The 22,106-nt window shown below is 42.5% G+C and overlaps 1 protein-coding gene across 5 annotated transcripts in view; it reads right to left on the bottom strand.

Annotated features, from left to right (window-relative positions):
* Positions 1-5,806: 5,806 nt before the first annotated feature.
* The window catches only part of CLUAP1 (clusterin associated protein 1), a 56,157-nt gene continuing 39,857 nt past the window's right edge, over positions 5,807-22,106 (bottom strand). For 3 of the 5 annotated variants that reach the window (XM_060124428.1, XM_060124427.1, XM_060124429.1), the window contains 4 exons: positions 12,338-12,445; positions 9,827-9,882; positions 9,489-9,545; positions 5,807-6,499 (listed from right to left, as the gene is read on the bottom strand). In XM_060124428.1, the coding sequence (XP_059980411.1) occupies positions 6,353-6,499; positions 9,489-9,545; positions 9,827-9,882; positions 12,338-12,445 (368 nt within the window). In that variant the 3' untranslated portion in view covers positions 5,807-6,352. The remainder of the gene's footprint in view (positions 6,500-9,488; positions 9,546-9,826; positions 9,883-12,337; positions 12,446-22,106) is intronic. The other 2 variants (XM_060124426.1, XM_060124430.1) reach the window with 1 other exon arrangement.

The raw sequence follows: 22,106 nt of genomic DNA, 5'->3' as shown, positions 1-22,106 counted from the left end.
TCCAGGGTCAGTCCAGGCAGGGGAGCGATGAACACTGTGCTACAGCACAAGGAAAGGAGGGTCTTCCTCCAAGGGGATCAGGGACAGGCCTCAGAACTCAGCAAGTAAGAAGCCAGTTGGAGCCATTTATATCCTGAGGTCTTCATGTGCCCCTACTTTTTCTTATCATTACTGCCCTTTTCCACTGACCTGGCTAAAATCATCCCCCTCACTCTGAAATGAGTTGCCATCTTCAAGCCCATGAAGAGTATCAATTTGGCATCCGTGACAGAGGGGACCTCTCTTTCTTTTCTCAAGACGAAAAACAGGATTTAGGAGTATGATCCTTAGAGTCATACGGAAAAATTATGAAAAAATTTTAAAGAGAAATGAAGCCTTCAATTATAGGATTCTGGAGACAGACAAAAAAAGTTCTCCAAGGTTTTTGCCATCTTTTATCCATTACAAAATCTCTGATTTTGTCTGCTATATGTCATTTGGAATCTGGCATAGTGGTTATCAATGGTACATTAAATGTCAATGCCATAATATATATTTGGCTTCCCAAAGCACTACTGTGGCTACAGCTTCCCTGTAAGGGCAAGAAAGGCGAGTTTCCATGTGGCATAAATTCCCTCAGACATCTGTCCATGTTGAAAGGAAAAATATTCCAAACGGACATCACAGCTCTCATCAACTAAATAACCAAGGAAAATGCTTATGAAAATTATAAAGTAATTATCACTTTTAAATTTGAATAGGAACTATGTTCCAAATGTTCCTTTAAAAATGAATATTTGGGGGCTTCCCTCGTGGCGCAGTGGTTGAGAGTCCACCTGCCGATGCAGGGGACAGGGGTTCGTGCCCCGGTCCGGGAAGATCCCACATGCTGTGGAGTGGCTAGGCCCGTGAGCCATGGCCGCTGAGCCTGCGCGTCCAGAGCCTGTGCTCCGCAACGGGAGAGGCCACAACGGTGAGAGGCCCGTGTACTGCAAAAAACAACAACAAAAAAGAGAGTATTTGGGCAAGAATCATCATTGGATGATAAAACCATGGATGAAAGCCTATTAGGGAAGAAAATCACACAGTCTCAAAGTATCACCCCACAGAGGGGTATTTATAAAGGTTCCTTAAAAATGGAGACATTTTGGGACTTCCCTGGTGGCACAGTGGTTAAGAATCTGCCTGCCAATGCAAGGGACACAGGTTCCCCTGTGTCCCTTCCCCTGGTCGGGGAAGATCCCACATGCCACGGAGCAACTAAGCCCGTGTGCCACAACTACTGAGCCTGAGCTCTAGAGCCCGCGAGCCACAACTACTGAGCCCACGTGCCACAACTACTGAAGCCCACATGCCTAGAGCCTGTGCTCCGCAACAAGAGAAGCCACTGCAATGAGAAGCCCGTGCACCGCAACAAAGAGTAGCCCCTGCTCGCCATAACTAGAGAAAGCCTGCACACAGCAATGAAGACCCAACACAGCCAAAAATAAATAAATTCATAAAAAAGGACACATCACTGATGTATTTTATTCTTGCCAAAAATGTCTACTTGAATCTAATCATGAATGAACAGTCAGACAAAATCCAAATGGAGGGGCATTCTGGGGAAAAAAAAGGAAAAACTAGCCTGACCTCTTAAAAAACGTCAACATCATGAAAAATACAAAAGGCTGGGGACTATTTTAAATGAAAGGATATTATTAAAGAGTCATAACAACTTAAGATCTTTGATTGGATCCTAGACTAGAGGGAAAAAATCAGCTATAAAGAACATTATTTGGAAGTTGGGGACATTTGAACATAGGTCTAGTTATAGTCTTTACTGGATTACTGGTTTTGAAAGATATTTTTGCTGGGTATAGAATTCCAGGGTGACAGTTTTTTCTTTCAGCACTTTCAAGATGTTGCTATACTGTCTTCTGGTTTGCACTGTTTCTGGCTAAGTTGAGAATGTGACAGACAGTAGTTGCAGTAGCCAAATGCTAGAGAAAGCTGTGCCTTTGCAGGAACCTAGCACTGGAGAAAACTCAGGGGCCAAAGCAGTGGAGAAAAAAGTGTGCTCTCCAGGAACTTCGAAAGCAGCCACACTGGGAATTGGAAGTAAAGGCCCCTCTTCTCTCCTTCAAAGTCTCTCTAGCACCCTACTGATGAGGCTTAACATCTTGCTGGCTAGCAAAGGAGAGATATTTACAACGAATAGCTCCACTATCACAGAGCAGGCCAAAAGGTGAATTTGGAGCTGAGGCAATAAATTGATAATCAGCACAATGGGATTTTGGGGGTCTTTTTTGTATTCCATTTTAGACAAACATGCCCTGTGTCTTCAGGATCAGTAATGTTTTCTTCTGCAGTGTCTAATCTGATCTTAATCTCAGCTTGCACAGTTGTCCTCTCATTTTTTTAAATCTCTAGCAGTACTGTGTGAGACTTTCCTTCCATCTTCCGTATCTCACAACCTGCTCATGCGTTCCTCTACCGTCTGAATATATGGAATATAGTTATAACTGTCTGAATGTCCCTTTCTACTAATTCTATCAACTGTCATTTTTGCGTCATTTCTTGGTCTGTTTCTTGACTTTTCTTATTATACCTGGTAATTTTTGATTTGATCCCAGACATTGAAAATTTTATCTTGTTGGGTATTGACTATTTTCATATTCCTTAAAATATTCTTGAGCTTTATTCTGGGACACAATTACCTAGAAACAGTTGGATCCTTTCAAAACTTGCTTTGAAGATTTGCTAGTCAGGATCAGCCATCCTTTAGTCTAGGGCTACTTTGACTCAACTTCTAAGGCAATGTCTCAGTGTTCTGGGTACTCTACCTGATGCCCAAGTCAAGAGAACTGTTTTGGGCCGTATCTACAATAGACACTATAGAAATCCAGGTGTAAAAGACCATGAAATCAGCCTTAGCCTTCTTACCCCAAATAGCAGCACCAACCCAAATGGTTATCTGGTGTGTATGTTTTCAATATACAACACATATTTAAGCAGAATGGCTCCTAATGCAAACTTTGCTTCATCATTACACACACAGTCACTCCCTCCCTCTCTCTCTCCAACAGACTCAACCCCTCTCATTCCACAAGCTAGTTCCCTTCAGTTAAAAAGCCATGTTCATGTTCCTCTTAAAAAAAAAAAAAAAAAAAAGGCCCTCTGCCCCTCCAAAATGTTCTTTGATCCCACTCTTCCCTGGCTCTGCCTTCCATTTTCACTTATGACCACCCACTTTCCAAATAGTCATCAATACTCACTTCAAATCCCAACCTCTCTTCAACCCTCACCTGCTATCTTGCTTTTCCTTGTTGAGGTCACCAGAGATTTCCTAACTGTCCATTTCAGTGACTTCTCTGACTCAAGCTCACTTACAGCAAGGACCTCACATTGTTCACCTCTCCCTTCTTGGGAAATTCTCCCCTGCCCTGGATTCCATAACATTACCATCTTCCGATCCTTCCACCTTCTCATTACCACTCTTTGAAAAACTAAACATATTTCTCCTGATTATTAAAGGAAAAATACATTCACTTTAGAAAATCTAGAAAATACTTTCCCAGTCTCTCCTGGCTCCTTGTGGACTCTCCCCTTAGACACAGGCTTCCACCCTTAGCTCTCTTCTCATCCCACGTGTTCTCCCCTGAGGAATCTTATACACAAATGATTCTCAAACCTGAATCTCCAGCCCTCACCCCTTTCCTGCCTGTACATTTATCTTTTTAAAAAATTCATTTTCATCAGGACAAAATGTGTAGTAATACACAGTTTAAAAAGTCAGAGTACTAGGCTTATAATGGGAAAGAACAATCTCCTGTCCTATTCCTCCCCTTCCTGAATACCTCTCCACCCCAAAGCTAAATGTCATACATACACTAGTTCTTGTTTCATCATTTTAGAGATTATCTATTAACTTTCTATTATGGGAAATGGCACTTGTACGTATATCACCGTATGTCCCCACTTTGTTTCTCCATCCTTCCAATACAGTTACAGCATGATTCTTGGGTAAATCATTATTTAGTGTTTATTTTATGATTTTATTAGTACCGATGATCACTGCTGAGCCATTTTCTTCTTATATAATTCATTGTTCTTTCTAGAATTAAAAGTTGCATCATTTTAAACTTTCTATGTCACTACTGCTTAATTTTTCCAAACGATCTAATAGAAAAGTAAAATCTGAATACTGTTTCCTACAGACATATCGGTTATCCTGTCAGTTCCATTTTCCCCTAATGACATTACTTATTGAGCCCTTTGTCTTCCTGCTCCAGTTGCATCCTTATAGAAAGGACTTCTGTTCTGGGTAGGAGGCAGAAGCTTTTAGTTCACTTCCAATTCAGCCAGTCCTGTGTTCTAGCACACATGAGTCCCCTGGGCCAATCTAACAGCTGTGATATTTACACAGTATGCTGCTAACCTAAAGGGACACACCTTCCTTTCAGACATTTGACACTGATGTTACAGTTTAAAATACTAGTGAAAGAGATCTTGTATTTCTTCTTCCTGCCCCAAATAAAAGGGAAACAGTTCTTCAGAATTCCCAATGGACATCCTCGATGGTTATCCCCACCAATAAAAACTGAGGACTTAAAAAGTTCCTTTACATTTTCTGCCAATACATGTATTTTAAAGCATTTTAAGAGGTCCTTTGATTACACAGCAAAAAAACAAAAAAAGCCGTCAGCAATGATCTAAAAGCTAGTTTTTCATTGACCTAATCACACAATCTTCTCTGGGGCCTGAGTCTGCTCTGCTGCTTGACCAAAACCAAATGACACCAAATCGTAAGGCCCCTGCACACATCTGACTCCCGGATCTGTCAGAGCAACAGAAGTACATTAATAATTAGGATCCATACTTGAAGCTCCTTTGTTGAAAGATGCTGCTCAAGTAAGGAAACATCAGACCACGCAAGACTCTGCACAAAGTCAGTTAATCAAGGGATGAGGGATGACAAGAAGCAGGTGAGACAATGACTAGCCGCTGCAGCTCTTGCCTCCACCTGTGGACGTGTTATCTGTGGTTTGGGTTGGGCTCCCATGTTAATGCCCATTAGAAGAAAGCATCACATAAGGGAAACAGAAATACAATTTTTGTTTTTTAAAATAAAAGAAAGGTCAGACTCAGGTAAACCAAAGCTATGTCATCCAAGGAGATGCAATGACTCTCTTGTGCCTTAAAAGCCACGGCATCTGAGGAGGTAATGTGGCACCCGATACACCTCTTCCCCGTTAGCTTATCGTTTCAAAGATGGCACATCTCAAATTACTGGTGAATTAACTGAATGCTGAACGTTTTTTTATAAAAAGGGGGTAATCTCTTATGTAAAATTGAGGGAAAGACAGAGAAAAAAGCAAACATAGAAATAACTGTCACATAGTCTCCTGAAATTCACATGTAATATAATAACCCATGAACTCTTCTTAAATAAGTATCTATATGTTATGGTACAAATAAATAATTATACTTTCAAATAAAACAATAATATAAAAATATGGTATTAAATAAATTTATTAAGCGAGAACTTCACAAGTCATCTGACTTTATAAGTGAAATCAATGAAAACTCCTCTGTGCTTTCCATATTAACAAGACAAAACCAAACTCCACCTATCTGTCACTTCTCCTTTCACAGAAGGGAAATTCTAGTGCTATTCTATCAAATTCAATTCTGGTTTATTTTTTTAGGTCAGAAACATGAATCCGTACCAAAACTTTGTCCTTAATTTGCTCCTTCCTAAGGAGGAATGTCAGCCTTCTGAGAGAAAATGGAGTATGTATGATCTGGAGCATCGATCTGTTGCCTGATTTTCAAGGAAAGCTAGTTTTAGTAAAATACATTTAAAGCTTGGTATCGTGAGCATGCAGAAGAAAGAAAATAAAGGCTAGAATCAAAAGCTGATCTAAAATAAACATTCTGAACTGTATGCGATGAATAGTCAGACACTCCCACACAACTCCTGAAATGAGTCCTGTGCCCAGTTCTAGCCCCAGGTCTGGACTCGAAGGTCCGGCTGACTTTTAGAGGAAAAGTATGACAAAAATAACGGGCAAGACTTACACAGCGTTGGCTGTTATTTCTCAAGGTTTTGTCCTGTGGATGTGAATCACTAAGAACACGTGCATTTCCCAAGTTTTAGGAGATAGATAAGGGAAAAAAAATCATCTTTGGGGTTTGCTCCGGTTCTTGTTTAAGCTTTGGAGTGTGTAGAGTAACACACAGGAGGCTAAAGCGGAAACAGGTTTTACTTCATTAACAATGAGTCCTGCTGGCTTATCCAACAAAATGCCTATTTCCTTCTGACCCTTTAATTTCCCTTTTACCTACAAATCTGAGGGTTTTAGTCTGCCTGGGTCCCTTGGCAAGAAGGTCAGAAGTCATTGTCACTCTCATCCAGGGGCTCAGGTTTCCGGACTCTTTGACTGGGCTTAGCTGGTGAGAGAGCAATGCTCTCGTCCTCCAAATCGTCATCGTCTTCATCATCCTCCATGTCAATCTCACTGTCCTCTGAGTCTTCCTACAAGAAAAGACAGCAAATACAGCTGAGAGTCCCATCCTGCTACTGACATCATGTCAGCAGAGACCCTACCTTGCTTTTTTACTAGTTGCTCAATAACCAGCAACACCCACATGAAGGAAGAGCTTGCCAGAGTAGCAGTCAGGCTGTGGGGGCATAAGAATGGGGCCAGTGTCTATATATTGCTGGCTGAAATACATATATAAATGTGTCTTCCAACCAGTAACCCTCAAACACCAACGGGCAAGCCAAGGCTGGAGCTGCAAGGTGGCTTTCCCGCCGCCGTCTCAGGAGCACCATTGGATGTGCACGGAAGCTCACTGGAGGCCCAGAGACCCATCTGTGGACAGCAAGAAGGGCAGGGGCTTGGTGGGGGTTGCTTATTTGGGCTTTTGGATGGAAAGCCACTCAGGAAACGGGTGTAAGGAGCAAAATAAAAGACATTCTCTCTTTCATCATCTAGATGAGGGTGATCAACTCAACCAGCTTTTTCATACTGCAAGTCCTGTATCCCCAGTAAACCAGGATGGTCAGTCACTCTATATAGACCATTCCCACCTGCACACATACATGCTGCAATCTCCTTCTTCTTAAAAACACAAAATAAAAAACGCTAAAATGTAACCCCACCTTCCTCTGCAGCTACTCTGCCCTGTTCTCCTGTGGCCTCACGGCAAACCCCCAGAACGAGCTTGCACTCACGCTATCCCTGCTGGCTCCCCTCTCGCTGCCCTCTAAGCACCCACTAGCCAGGCTCTCACCCCTCCCCCCAAGTCCCCCAAGACTGAAACGTTCAATGGACTCAGATCCTATGGGTAATTCTCCATCCTCCTGTTTGACCCATGGCTGCATCTGACACAGGACTGCTCCTCCTCCCCCAGAACCCCCTTCCTGTGCTCCAGGCCCCCTCCTCTCAGGTGCTCGCCCCATCTCACTTCCTTGTCTTCTCCATAGAGCTTGCCTGACCTGCTTCCTCGCCCTGACCTCTGCAATACAGGGTCGGCCTTGGGCCTCCTCTCTTCCCTTTCTACTCTCTCTCCCCAAGCAATCACATCTATCCTCATGGTGGTCTTTGGGTGGCTCCACCAAATTCAATCTCCAGCTCAGACCTGACCCTTGAAGTCCTCAACACCAGCATGTGGACATCTAGCAGGCAGCTCACACTGAGAATGTCCAAAACCAGACTCTTGATCTGCTCTCAAGTCCCTGCCTCAGGTCTGCCCCCCTCAGGAAATGAAAACTATGCTTTCAGCCAATTAAGCCACAACCAGGGCATTTCTCTCTTTCTCTAACACCTCATGTCCAATTAACAAAACCTAATGGTTCTCACCTTAGAAACATCCAGAACCTGACCACTTCTCACCAGTCTGCTGCTACCGCCACCCTCACTCTGAACTAGACCCCTGCAAATGCCCCCAACCTGGTTCCTCTGAAACTCAGGTCAGCTCTCCTGGGTCTCCAGCACCTCCCCGCTGCACTCAGAGAGCACAAGCCCTCCTCACATCCTGCAAAGCTGTGCGTGGCCCCTGCTGCCTCTCCTGCTGCTCCTGCTGCCTCTCCTGCTGCTCCTGCCCCAGTTCACTCACTCCCAGTCACGCTGTCGCCTCCGGCCCTCGAATTCAGGAACCATGTTTCCTAGGCCTCACTGCCCTACTGCAGCATCACCTTCCTCCTGCCACTCAGCCCCCTGCCCAATGTCACCTAATCAGAGACCTTCCCTGACCAATCAGAAGACATCGACCTCCTCCCTCATCCCTGTCACTCTGTCCCCTAAACCTGCTTTATTTTTCTTATCACCATGACCCCTGATGTATCTGCTTGATGACTGTTGGAATGTAAGCCTCAAGAAGGCAGGGGCTTTGTTCTGTTCACTGCTGTATTCCCCTAACCCCTAACAGTGCTTGGTATGTAACAGGCACTCAACAAGGACCCGGCAAGTGAATGAGTGAACAGGTGAAGGACAAGCCCAGGGGGATGTGTGGAAACAGCCTCCTTGAGATAAATAAGGGGCAACAGGCACAGAGGAGATTTTAAGCTACAAATAAGGCATTTACTCAGAAAAGTAGAAAGCTATACAAATGATCAAGCAAATCATAAGAAAAGAGGCCAGTGTCATGAGTTTCCACACCAGACTTTCCCTAATTCTGTCTCAGATGGGTAAGATGGATGGATAGAAGCTATTTAGCCATCCATCCCCTACTTTGTTAAAAAAATTTTGGAGGTAGTCTCTCTGCTTCTCTACAGACTGTCTTCTATGAATTCAAGGCCCTATCTTCTCTGTGCATCTTGCCCAGCAAATCTGAGTGACCTCTCCTCTCCTGTGAATTTCTCTAAAAGTATTCACCATTGGTACCTAATAAATGGAACTGTTTGTACAAGAATATCAGCCCACGCTATGTGCATGTACTAGTGCCGTGCTCCAAACACACATGGCATTCAGCCTGATGGGAAGTCTGTGATCTCCATCAGTCCAGTCACCTTTGCCTCTTGGGCCTCACAGCCCTGCCAGGGACTCAACAAAGAAGGCAAGCCCAGATCGATGGACAGTGCGGCCCCAATAACTGGACCCCAGCAAGGATGCCTTGGTTCCCCATCCCATTGGTTTCCCAGTCAGTTATCCACTCAACAGTGCTCAAGGCATCAGCAACGTGATGTCACACTCCGGGCCCTGGTCTCAAGAGAGCCTGCCTTTCAGGTTCCCTCCCCAGAATGGAGCTGAAGAAAAGCCTGGTCTTGATCCCAGCCCTCAGCAGAATCCCTTCTCTTCTAGGTTACAGTTCAGGGGCCTGATAACCTTCCTTGTCTCTTGGCTCAGTGTTCACCCCGCCTCCTCATTAGCACAGGGACTTCTAGGTAACTTCACCACTCACTGTGGAACCCATGTGAGTGGCTTCTTGCCCCAGACACAAGGTATCACTCTTGGGGAAGCCTCTCTGCTGACCGTAAGTGGCTCACACACACACAAATGGAGGTGAAAAAGAAAACCAACCTGTTTCTTGGAGCTGGAAGTCTTGCATTTACCTAAGAGAGCTGGTGCTGCTTCCATCTTTGGAAAGCGAGAATGGAAAGAACAATGAGAAGAAAAAAAAAAAGTAGGGCAAGCACGTTCATTTGAAAAGAAAAGAAATGAGCCAACAACTAGCAAAGAAGAGAGTCTAGCTCCTTGGGAGGTCGAACTCTGCCACAAACCCAACAAAAGGCCGGGCTGAGAAGCAGCACCTCGCGCTAAACTGGTCAGATACACTTAGCTTCTCGGCCAAACTAGCCTACGAGGCTGGCCCAAGACGGCCAAGACCAGGACAGCTCAGGGAGCTGGTCGGGACTCACATCGTCGTCCGAGTCTCCACCTTGCATTGTGCCCACAACGCGTTTGCTGGGTCGTCCTGAGGAGAACAAAAGCATGAAGAGAGTATGAAAACCTTGTAGGATATAGGACAGGAAACGGCCTTCAAGATTTGCTTTCCTTTAGAAAACTGGGAAAAAGAAGAATCACATTAAAAAACTGACTTAAGAAAAAAAAAAAAAACGGACTTAAGTAGGTACTTTCCTGGTGGTCCGGTGGTTAAGGTTCCACGCTCCCAGTGCAGGGGGCCTGGGTTCAATCCCTGGTCAGGGAACTTGATCCCACATGCATGCCAAAACTAAAGATCCTGCATGCCACAAATAAAGATCCCATACGAGGCAACGATGATCCCACGTGCTGCAACTAAGACCCGGCACAGCCAAATACATAAAATAAGTAAATAAATACTTAAAAAAAATAAAAACAAAAAACTGACTTCAGTAGCATCCAGCTAATCAGAACTGTGACAGTAACAGATTTTCTGCATTTCCACTTTGAAAAAGAGGAAAAGGGCATTAAAATATAAGCACAAATCATAAATCAGAAAAATAAATATGCATCCTGTAAATATTTTAGGTAAAAATCACTGAATCCCATTATTAGTATACATGCAATAGAATAGATGTGCTCTCTGTTGAAAAAAGAAATATATTCTCCTTTTATGGGCCAGTGTCACTTGTACTTGAATCTATGTCTGAGCTCCAAACAGTAAAAAAAAATTTAAGTATCACATTAATTTATCCTTCAAAACACCATCATTATCTAAGTGATTCTCCCCTCCTCCTCTGGAAGTCAATGTTTTCTAGATGAGACTTCTGCAAAAACTCAGGAGCCATCCTTGCTGGGTGAAGGCAGAGAGCTGCACATACCCGAAGGCTGAAAAACAGCCACCGGTGACGCCAGGGCCAGGCCTCAGAAGAAAGGCAGCGAAGGCAGCTCAGAGGAGCTCATTCAGGGCAGGCCTGGAGATGGCCATCAAGAGCTGTTTATGGACACGCTCCCTTGGTCAGATAAAATGCAACTCTTGTGTTGTTTGAAGAACTTATTTGTAGTTTTTGGAAACGAACCCTGTGATTTTACTTCTGCAGGCTGAGTGGTCAGCAGGAGAATTTAGGAAACCAGTGCCCTTACTATGTTCTATTGAGCCAATTCCATACCTTTTTAGAGCCTTGGCCCCCATCTGCAGAATGGGAGTCATAACCTCTAACCTCTATTTATATCATGAAGCTCTTAAAAAATAAAAGGAAGAGAAAGGAATCAGAGCATCTAATTATCCTATAAAAAAATGAAATGTATAAGAGAAAGCAGTTAATATAGAAGTTAATATAAAACAATAAAGATGATTTACGACTTAGAAGTATTATATACATAAAAATGCAATTTTGTTCCAAAAATTAACAGGTAGTAGAAATGCTTTATAGGCAAATATAGGGCAATTTAGTATCTATCAAAATAACAATTTATATAACCTTTGACCTAAGAATTCCATTTTTAATGATGCAACCTAAAAAAACACTTGCACATATGCGGAAAGATGTACATACAAAGGCAAGAGTGGAAATACTTAAATATATATCAATATGGAATGCCCAAATAAATTATGGGTACAGCCACAGGATGGAATACTATGCAGCTGTCAGAAAGAATGAAGCAGATTTATATTTTACTGACATGGAAAAGGTTCCAGTATATTTAATAATAATTTTAAAAAGCAAGTACAGAACCACACACAATCTGGTCCCATTTAGGTTAAAAAATGTTTCAGGTGATCTTTGTGTCCACATCTGAGTGTGTGTGTGTGTGCGCACTCACGAGCACACACTTGTAAATGTGTGGAAAGGTAATTTGGAAGGACACACTCCAAGCCACTGGCCATGATCCCTGTAGGTGAGGGTGTGGGACATGAGGAAGACCCCAGGGGAGCACCCACATTTGCTCCACATATGTTATTGCTTGAATCTTTTGCAGTAAGAAGGTAGAAACTAGAAGAACCTTTTTTTTTTTTTTGGCCACACCTCACAGCATGAGGGATCTTAGTTCCTTGGCCAGGGATCAAACCTGTGCCCCCTGCAGTGGGAGCACACAGTCCTAACTACTGGACCGCCAGGGAATTCCCAGAAGAACGTTTTTTTTAACAGTACAGATGCTCATGTAAGTCCCTTATTTGTGCATTAATTCTCTGACCATAAGGGATGTAACTGCACTGAGAGCAGTTTGGACCCACAACGGGCAGAATTCAGCTGATCAGCAGAGGCAGTGTGTTATGTGGCCTCTGTGAGAAGTACCAAACCATAAATAAGACTGGTTATTCTTGGGGCCAAAGGTAAGAGTATTAGCAGCAAAGATGACCACTGACCAGTTTAAGAGCCAAATCCTGATGAACAACAGGGCAGTGTGCTTATGGGCCTCGAAACCAAGCAGCCCTGACCCAATCCCGGCCGCCATTTCCTGTGACAGGGCATGGGGCGGAGGGCAAGCAAGAGCCACTGTGGTACCTTGCAAGAGCGCCTCCATGGCTGTCCGTGGCTTGGACAGCCGTCTCTCTTCTAGTTCACTGTCGGATTCATCGTCCTCCTGGATGTCAATGTCGGAGTCATCATTACCTGGCAGCGACACAAGTAGGCAAAACAAAAGGGCAGCTCCGTCATTGCCTCTAAAACAGCTTCTGTCCAGTAAGGCTCTTGTCAAAAGCCATCTGTGCTCCTGAGCCTTTCTTTTGATGCATTTGATTTTACAAGGCTCTTGGGAGTTGCCTGTAGATACTTAGTGAAGAGTTAATGCAAACAACCATAGGCTAGTTTTTTTATAAACAATTTTCCAAAGCAAGAAAAAAGTGGGTCAGTTATATCAGTTAGAAACATTATTCCAGTATGTAAAACTAAAAATTTGACTAGCCAGCTGTCAAGGTAGCTGGAGTTCTTCGTTAGTCGGGGGAAAAAAACCCCTGTTCTCTGTTCAGTCTTAGGCCATGTTACCAGAACTCAAGCTCCTTGAAGATAACACGAGGAAAGTGGAGCCCACTGAAATGGTCAGCAACTGCACCAGAACAAGCCTGGAGGCAAGAGGGAGATGGGCCAGGAAGGGCCTGTTTGGGCTGCCTGGGAAAGATAGCTACCTGGTGACTGGCAACGAAAATTGGTGCTCGTGATATTCCTTACTGGAGAAAACTCATTATAAAGGTAAAGAAAGGTCGTTCTCAGTGCAATGGGCTTTTACATTAATTTCTTAAATACTCCTCTGGAGTCTTGTGCAGGGTGAACATTTCCTAATGTAAACCTACAAAAGGAGAGTTTCCACAGTGGGGAGAAAAAACTTTCACTGCCCAGCCCAACTGCTCTGTGCCCAGAGAGTGACAGAGGTTTTAGAAGGATGGAACTGGAAGAATGCAGTTGCTGTTCTCATCACTGACTCTTAAGACAGTTTGGAAGTAGAGTAATTGTTCATCTACAAAAATGCTTTGCGTAACTCCTGCTGTAAGAGAGTAATGAAATGGCAGCTGCATCTAGCTGGGCACTGAGGGAAAGTTTCCTGCTTCCTTTAGCCCTGGAGAGAAGAGCTGTACTCTACAGCACGAAGGGGCAAAGCTGGGAGCTGGAGAAAGTGTCAATAAGGGCATCCTGTAAGGACTTCAGTACAATCAAGCTGACAACTACCACCTTATAAAAGCTGTTACAGAGAATGTGATTAGATATTAACTAGATATTAACACAAATTAATGACCACAAAGTGAAATCACTCTTCAGATTAGTTTTTTTACTTCCTCCAGGAAAATTATGACATTAAATCCTCACCCCATGCAATATAAAGCAAATGATATCATGAATTTTAAACCAACATTAATACAGGTACCTTGGGCTCAGTACGATTTCTTCTGACAAGTCACAGCAATAGACTGAGGACCAAGCATGTAAACTAAAGTTAATACACGCTGACACCAAAATCACCGAGTTGTCAGTGACACGTTAAAATGAGGATGGCCAACTAGGGTGCCGGGATGATTCAACAGGAAAATAATAGACTTTCCAAAAAGTAGTGCTGGGACAAATGGACAGCCACACACAAAAGAATGAGTTAATATACAAGGATTAACTCAAAATGGGTCAGAGACCTAAATGTAAGAGTTAAAACTATAAAACTCCTAGAAGGAAAACAGAGGGGTAAACCTTGGTGACCTTGAATTCAGCAGTTTCTTAAATATGACACTAAAAGCACAAGCAACAAAGAAAAAAACTGATAAACTGTACTTCATTAAAACTTTGTACAGCAAAGGACAGCATCAAGAAAGTGAAAAGACAGTCCAGAGAATGACAGAAAATATTTGCAAATCAGAAATCATATATAAGGGTCTAGTATCTAGAATATATAAGTCAACAATAAAAGGAAAACCCAATTTAAAAATCTGCAAAGGGCTTGAATAGATCTCTCCAAAGAAGATATACAGACAGCCAATAAGCAGATGAAAAGATGCGCCATTTCATCGGCTATCAGAGAAATTCAAATCAAAACCACAATGAAGGGCTTCCCTGGTGGTGCAGTGGTTGAGAGTCCGCCTGTCATTGCAGGGGACACGGGTTCGTGCCCCAGCCCGGGAGGATCCCACGGCTGGGCCCGTGGGCCATGGCCGCTGGGCCTGCGCGTCCAGAGCCTGTGCTCCGCAACGGGAGAGGCCCGCAAACCACCAAAAAAAAAAAAAAAAAAAACAAAAAAACACAATGAAATATACTTCATACACACTTAAACTTAAACTTTGTAAGTTTCTCCTTTTAGATCAACACTGTCCAATAGAAATATGCCAGCCCCAGATGCAATTTAAAATTTTCTACTAACTACATTAAAGCAAAAACAGGTGAATTAATTTTAATAATGTTTTATTTAACCCAATATATCTAAAATGTCATTTTAATAAGTAACCAATAGGAGACTGGTTCAAGTTGGCAGAGTAGAAGGATGTGCTCTCACTCCTTCCTGCAAGAGCACTGGAATCACAACTAACTGCTGAACAATCATCAACAGGAAGACACAGGAACTCACCAAAAAAGATACCCCACATCCAAAGACAAAGGAAAAGCCACAGTGAGATGGCAGGAGGGATGCAATCAAAATAAAATCAGGGGCTTCCCCGGCAGCACATTGGTTAGGAACCCACCTGCCAAGGCAGGGGACACGGGTTCAAGCCCTGGTGCGGGAAGATTCCACATGCTGCGGAGCAACTAAGCCCGTGCGCCACAACTACTGAGCCTGCGCTGTAGAGCCCGCGAGCCACAAATGCTGAGCCCGTGCACCTAGAGCCTGTGCTCCGCGACAAGAGAGGCCACTGCAATGAGAAACCCGCGCACCACAATGAAGAGTAGCTCCCCGCTCACCGCTACTAGAGAGAGCCCATGCGCAGCAACGAACACCCAATGGAGCCAAAAATAAAGATAAATACACAAAATAAAATCAAATCCCATAATTGCTGGGTGGCTGACTCACAGACTGGAGAACACGGATACCACAGAAGTCCACCCACTGGAGTGAAGGTTCTGAGCCCCACGTCAGGCTTCCCAACCTGTGAGTACAGCAATGGGAGGAGGAATTCCCAGAGATTCAGACTTTGAAGGCAAGCGAGATTTCATTGCAGGACTTCGACAGGACTGGGGGAAACAGAGACTCCACTCTTAGAGGGCACACACAAAGTAGTGTGCACATCGGGACCCAGGGGAAGGAGCAGTGACCCCATAAGAGACTGAACCAGACCTATCTGCTAGTGTTGGAGGGTCTCCTGCAGAGGCGGGGGGTGGCTGTGTCTCTCCGTGAGGACAAGGACACTGGCAGCAGAAGTTCTGGGAAGTACTCCTTGGTGTGAGCCCTCCCAGAGTCCAACATTAGCCCCACCAAAGAGCCCAGGTAGGCTCCAGGGTCGGGGCGCCTCAGGCCAAACAACCAACAGGGAGGGAACCCAGCCCCACCCATCAGCACACAAGTTTTACTGAGCTCTGCCTACCAGAGCAACAGCCAGCTCTACCCACCACCAGTCCCTCCCATCAGGAAACTTGCACAAGCCTCTGAGATAGCCTCATCCACCAGAGGGCAGACAGCAGAAGCAAGAACTACAGTCCTGCAGCCTGTGGAACAAAAACCACATTCACAGAAAGACAGACAAGATGAAAAGGCAGACGGCTATGTACCAGATGAAGGAACAAGACAAAACCCCAGAAAAACAACTAAATGAAGTAGAGATAGGCAACCTTCCAGAAAAAGAATTCAGAATAATGCCAGTATGATCCAGGACCGTGGAAACAGAAGGGAGGCAAAGACTGAGAAGATGCAAGAAATGTTTAACAAAGACCTAGAAGAATTAAAGAACAAACAAACAGAGATGAAAAATACAATAATTGAAATGAAAACTACACTAGAAAGAATCAATAGCAGAATAACTGAGGCAGAAGAACGGATAAGTGACCTGAAGACAGAATGGTGGAATTCACTGCTGCGGAACAAAATAAAGAAAAAAGAATGAAAAGAAATGAAGACAGCCTAAGAGACCTCTGCGACAATATTAAATGCAACAATATTCGCATTATAGGGGTCCCAGAAGGAGAAGAGAGAGAGAAAGGACCAGAGAAAATATTTAAAGAGATTATAGTCGAAAACTTCCCTAACATGGGAAAGGAAATAGCCACCCAAGTTTAGGAAGCGAAGAGATTCCCATACAGGATAAACCCAAGGAGAAACACGCTGAGACACATAGTAATCAAATTGGCAAAAATTAAAGACAAAGAAAAATTATTGAAAGCAGCAAGGAAAAAACGACAAATAACATACAAGGGAACTCCCATAAGGTTAACAGCTGATTTCTCAGCAGAAACTCTACAAGCCAGAAGGGAGTGGCATGACATATTTAAAGTGATGAAAGGGAAGAACCTACAACCAAGATTACTCTACCCAGCAAGGATCTCATTCAGATTCGATGGAGAAATCAAAAGCTTTACAGACAACCAAAAGCTAAGAGAATTTAGCACCACCAAACCAGCTCTACAACAAACGCTAAAGAAACTTCTCTAAGTGGGAAACACAAGAGAAGAAAAGGACCTACTAAAACAAACCCAAAGCAATTAAGAAAATGGTCATAGGAACATACATATCAATAATTACCTTAAAAGTGAATGGATTAAATGCTCCAACCCAAAGATACAGGCTTGCTGAATGGATACAAAAAAAAGACCCAAATATATGCTGTCTACAAAAGACCCACTTCAGACCTAGGGACACATACAGACTGAAAGTGAGGGGATGGAAAAAGATATTCCATGTAAATGGATATCAAAAGAAAGCTGGAGTAGCAATACTCATATCAGGTAAAATAAACTTTAAAATAAAGAATGTTACAAGAAACCAGGAAGGACACTACATAATGATCAAGAGATCAATCCAAGAAGAAGATATAACAATTATAATTATATATGCACATAACATAGGAGCACCTCAATACATAAGGCAACTGCTAACAGCTTTAAAACAGGAAATCGACAGTAACACAATAGTAGTGGGGGACTTTAACATCTCACTTACACCAATGGACAGATCATCCAGACAGAAAATACATAAGGAAACAGAAGCTTTAAATGACACAATAGACCAGATAGATTTAATTGATATTTATAGGACATTCCATCCAAAAGCAGCAGATTATACTTTCTTCTCAAGGGTGCACGGAACATTCTCCAGGATAGATCACATCTTGGGTCACAAACCAAGCCTCAGAAAATTTAAGAAAATTGAAATAATATCAAGCATCTTTTCTGACCACAACGCTATGAGATTAGAAATGAATCACAGGAAAGAAAGTAAAAAACACAACACATGGAGGTTAAACAATACGTTACTAAATAACCAAGAGATCACTGAAGAAATCAAAGAGGAAGTTGAAAAATACCTAGAGACAAATGACAAGGAAAACACGACAATCCAAAACCTATGGTATGCAGCAAAAGCAGTTCTGAGACGGAAGTTTATAGTAATACAATCCTACCTCAAGAAACAGCAAACATCTGAAATAAACAATCTAACCTTACACCTAAAGGAACTAGAGAAAGAAGGACAAACAAAACCCAAAGTTAGTAGAAGGAAAGAAATCATAAAGATCAGAGCAGAAATAAATGAGAGAGAAACAAAGAAAACAATAGCAAAGATCAATAAAACTAAAAGCTGGTCCTTTGAGAAGATAAACAAAATTGATAAACCATTAGCCAGACTCATAAAGAAAAAGAGGGAGAGGACTCAAGTCAATAAAATTAGATATGAAAAAGGAGAAGTTACGACACCGCAGAAATACAAAGCATCCTAAGAGACTACTACAAGCAACTCCACGCCTATAAAATGGACAACCTGGAAGAAATGGACAAATTCTTAGAAAGGTATAAACTTCCAAGACTGAACCAGGAAGAAATAGAAAATATGAACAGACCAATCACAAGTAACGAAATTGAAACTGTGATTAAAAATCTTCCAACAAACAAAAGCCCTGGACCAGGGCTTCCCTGGTGGCGCAGTGATTGAGAGTCCGCCTGCCGATGCAGGGGACACGGGTTCGTGCCCCGGTCTGGGAAGATCCATGGAGGGGCTGGGCCCATGAGCCATGGCCGCTGAGCCTGCGCGTCCGGAGCCTGTGCTCCGCAATGGGAGAGGCCACCACAGTTAGAGGCCCGCGTACCGTAAAAAAAAGAAAAAAAAAAAAAAAAGCCCTGGACCAGATGGCTTCACAGGTGAATTCTATCAAACATTTAGAGAAGAGCTAACACCCATCTTTCTCAAACTCTTCCAAAAAACTGCAGAGGAAGAAACAATCCCAAACTCATTCTATGAGGCCACCATCACCCTGATACCAAAACCAGACAAAGATACTACAAAAAGAGAAAATTACAGACCAATATCACTCATGAATATAAATGCAAAAATCCTCAACAAAATACTAGCAAGCAGAATCCAAGAACACACTGAAAGGATCATACACTGTGGTCAAGTGGGATTTATCCCAGGGATGCAAGGATTCTTCAATATACGCAAATCAATCAATGCGATACACCATATTAACAAACTGAAGAAGAAAAACCATATGATCATCTCAATAGATGCAGAAAAAGCTTTTGACAAAATTCAACACCCATTTATGATAAAAACTCTCCAGAAAGTGGACATAGAGGGAACCTACCTCAACATAATAAAGGCCATATACAACAAACCCACAGCAAACATCATTTCAATAGTAAAAACTGAAAGCAATTCCTCTAAGATCAGGAACAAGAAGACAAGGATGTCCACTCTCACCACTATTATTCAACATAGTTTTGGAAGTCCTAGCCACGGCAATCAGAGAAGAAAAAGAAATAAAAGGAATACAAATTGGAAAAGAGGAAGTAAAACTGTCACTGTTTCCAGATGACATGATACTATACATAGAGAATCCTAAAGATGCTACCAGAAAACTACTGGAGCTAATCAATGAATTTGGTAAAGTTGCAGGATACAAAATTAATACACAGAAATCTTTTGCATTCCTATACACTAATGATGAAAAATCTGAAAGAGAAATTAAGGAAACACTCCCATTTACCACTGCAACAAAAAGAATAAAATACCTAGGAATAAACCTACCTAGGGAGACGAAACACCTGTATGCAGAAAACTCTAAGACACTGATGAAAGAAATTAAAGATGATACCAACAGATGGAGAGATATACCATGTTCTTGGATTGGAAGAATCAATATTGTGAAAATGACTATACTACCCAAAGCAATCTACAGATTCAATGCAATCCCTATCAAATTACCAATGGCATTTTTTATAGAACTAGAACAAAATACCTTAAAATTTGTAATGGAGACACAAAAGACCCCGAATAGCCAAGGCAGTCTTGAGGGAAAAAAACGGAGCTGGAGGAATCAGACGCCCTGACTTTAGACTATACTACAAAGCTACAGTAATCAAGACAATATGGTACTGGCACAAAAACAGAAATATAGATCAATGGAACTGGACAGAAAGCCCAGAGATAAACCCACACACCTATGGTCAACTAATGTATGACAAAGGAGGCAAGGAAATAAAATGGAGAAAAGACAGTCTCTTCAATAAGTGGTGCTGGGAAAACTGGACAGCTACATGTAAAAGAATGAAATTAGAACACTCCCTAACACCATACACAAAAATAAACTCAAAAAGGATTAGAGACCTAAATGTAAGACCAGAGACTATAAAACTCTTAGAGGAAAACATAGGAAGAACACTCTTTGACATAAATCACGGCAAGATCTTTTTTGATCCACCTCCTAGAGTGATGGAAATAAAAACAAAAATAAACAAGTGGGACCTAATGAAACTTAAAAGCTTTTGCACAGGAAAGGAAACTACAAACAAGATGAAAAGACAACCCTCAGAATGGGAGAAAATATTTGCAAATGAATCAACGGACAAAGGATTAATCTCCAAAATATATAAACAGCTCATGCAGCTCAATATTAAAGAAACAAATAACACAATCCAAAAATGGGCAGAAGACCTAAATAGACATTTCTCCAAAGAAGACATACAGATGGCCAAGAAGCATGTGAAAAGCTGCTCAACATCACTAATTATCAGAGAAATGCAAATCAAAACTACAATGAGGTATCACCTCACACCAGTTAGATTGGGCATCATCAGAAAATCTACAAACAACAAACGCTGGAGGGGGTGTGGAGAAAAGGGAACCCTCTTGCACTGTTGGTGGGAATGTAAATTGATACAGCCACTATGGAGAACAGTATGGAGGGGTTCCTTAAAAAACTAAAAATGGAATTAGCATATGACCCAGCATTCCCACTACCGGGCATATACCTAGAGAAAACCATAATTCAAAAGGACACATGCACCCCAATGTTCATTGCAGCACTATTTACAATAGCCAGGACATGGAAGCAACCTAAATGCCCATAGACAGACGAATGGTTAAAGAAGATGTGGTACATATACACAATGGAATATTACTCAGCCATGAAAAGGAACGAAATTGAGTCATTTGTAGAGACGTGGATGGATCTAGAGACTGACATACAGAGTGAATATATATGGAACCTAGAAAAGTGGTGCAGATGAACCAGTTTGCAGGGCAGAAATTGAGACACAGATGTAGAGAACAAACGTATGGACACCAAGGGGGGAACGTGGCGGGTGGGAGGGGTAGTGGTATGATGAACTGGGATATTGGGATTGACATATGTACGCTAATATGTATAAAATGGATAACTAATAAGAACCTGCTGTATAAAAATAAAATAAAATTCAAAAAAAAGTAACCAATTTAGAAAAGTATTAATGAGTAATTTTACTCTACTTTTATAGTAAGTCTTCAAAATCTGGTGTATATTCTCCACAAACAGCATATCTCGATTCGGACTAGCCACGTTTCAAGTGCTCCAAGAACACCAGCTCATGGCCAGGTACCGATGGTGCAGTTCTAGACGTGGAGATCCCTGAGCGCCTTTGCCATCACTGTGCACTGGCACAACACCCGTCACACAGTAGGCAAATGGTAAATGTGCATGACATGCATGAACATCTTCTCTCCACTACACCACAAAAATGGAACCACAGCAAGGTTACTCAGTTGCTTTCTAGAAATTCCTGGGTCATTTTATAAATTCAGAGGATTCTTTAAGTTCCTAATGCTACAGTGCTTGAATCCTACCGAGGATACAGTTATAAATTTACCCCCAGCAACGAGGTTTAAAAGGATGGTGGGAAGGTGAAGAGTCGCCCTTGACTTTTATTACAGGGCATCCCAACAGAGCACTTTGCCTTTTTAATCTCTGGGGCCTATGGCACTCTCCCATCTCTAATTACTCAAACTTTCTCTTCCTCAAACCTCTTACTCCAAATCCCAAAGCAAAATCTGAGATGACTTTACCTCCTGCTTAACAGAGAAGACAGTCTCCATCAAATGTGAACCCCTCAAGCACACGGCCCACCTTCCAGCTCATCTCATCTGCCTCAGCTCCAGCCCCATGTGTTCATACTTTTCCTCACTCAGCAAAACTCACTGAGTTTCTCACAGAAAGGCTGGGACTTTCCCCATCTGATAGCTCCCTTCTCCCCAGCTCTACTGATTTAGCCTTTGTTTAAACAGCATCTCCTGGTGAGGTCTACCCTGACTCCTCTTTAAAACTGCAATTCTATTACACCTTCCCTATGCCCCTTACCTGCTCCTCGTTTTCCCCCATGGCATTTTTCACCTTCCACAAACAGC

Source organism: Lagenorhynchus albirostris, chromosome 15 (genome assembly GCF_949774975.1).
Source record: "Lagenorhynchus albirostris chromosome 15, mLagAlb1.1, whole genome shotgun sequence".
Lineage (NCBI taxonomy): Eukaryota > Metazoa > Chordata > Mammalia > Artiodactyla > Delphinidae > Lagenorhynchus > Lagenorhynchus albirostris.
Note: the sequence above shows the minus strand (reverse complement) of the source record. Positions and strands in the feature narration are given on the sequence as shown.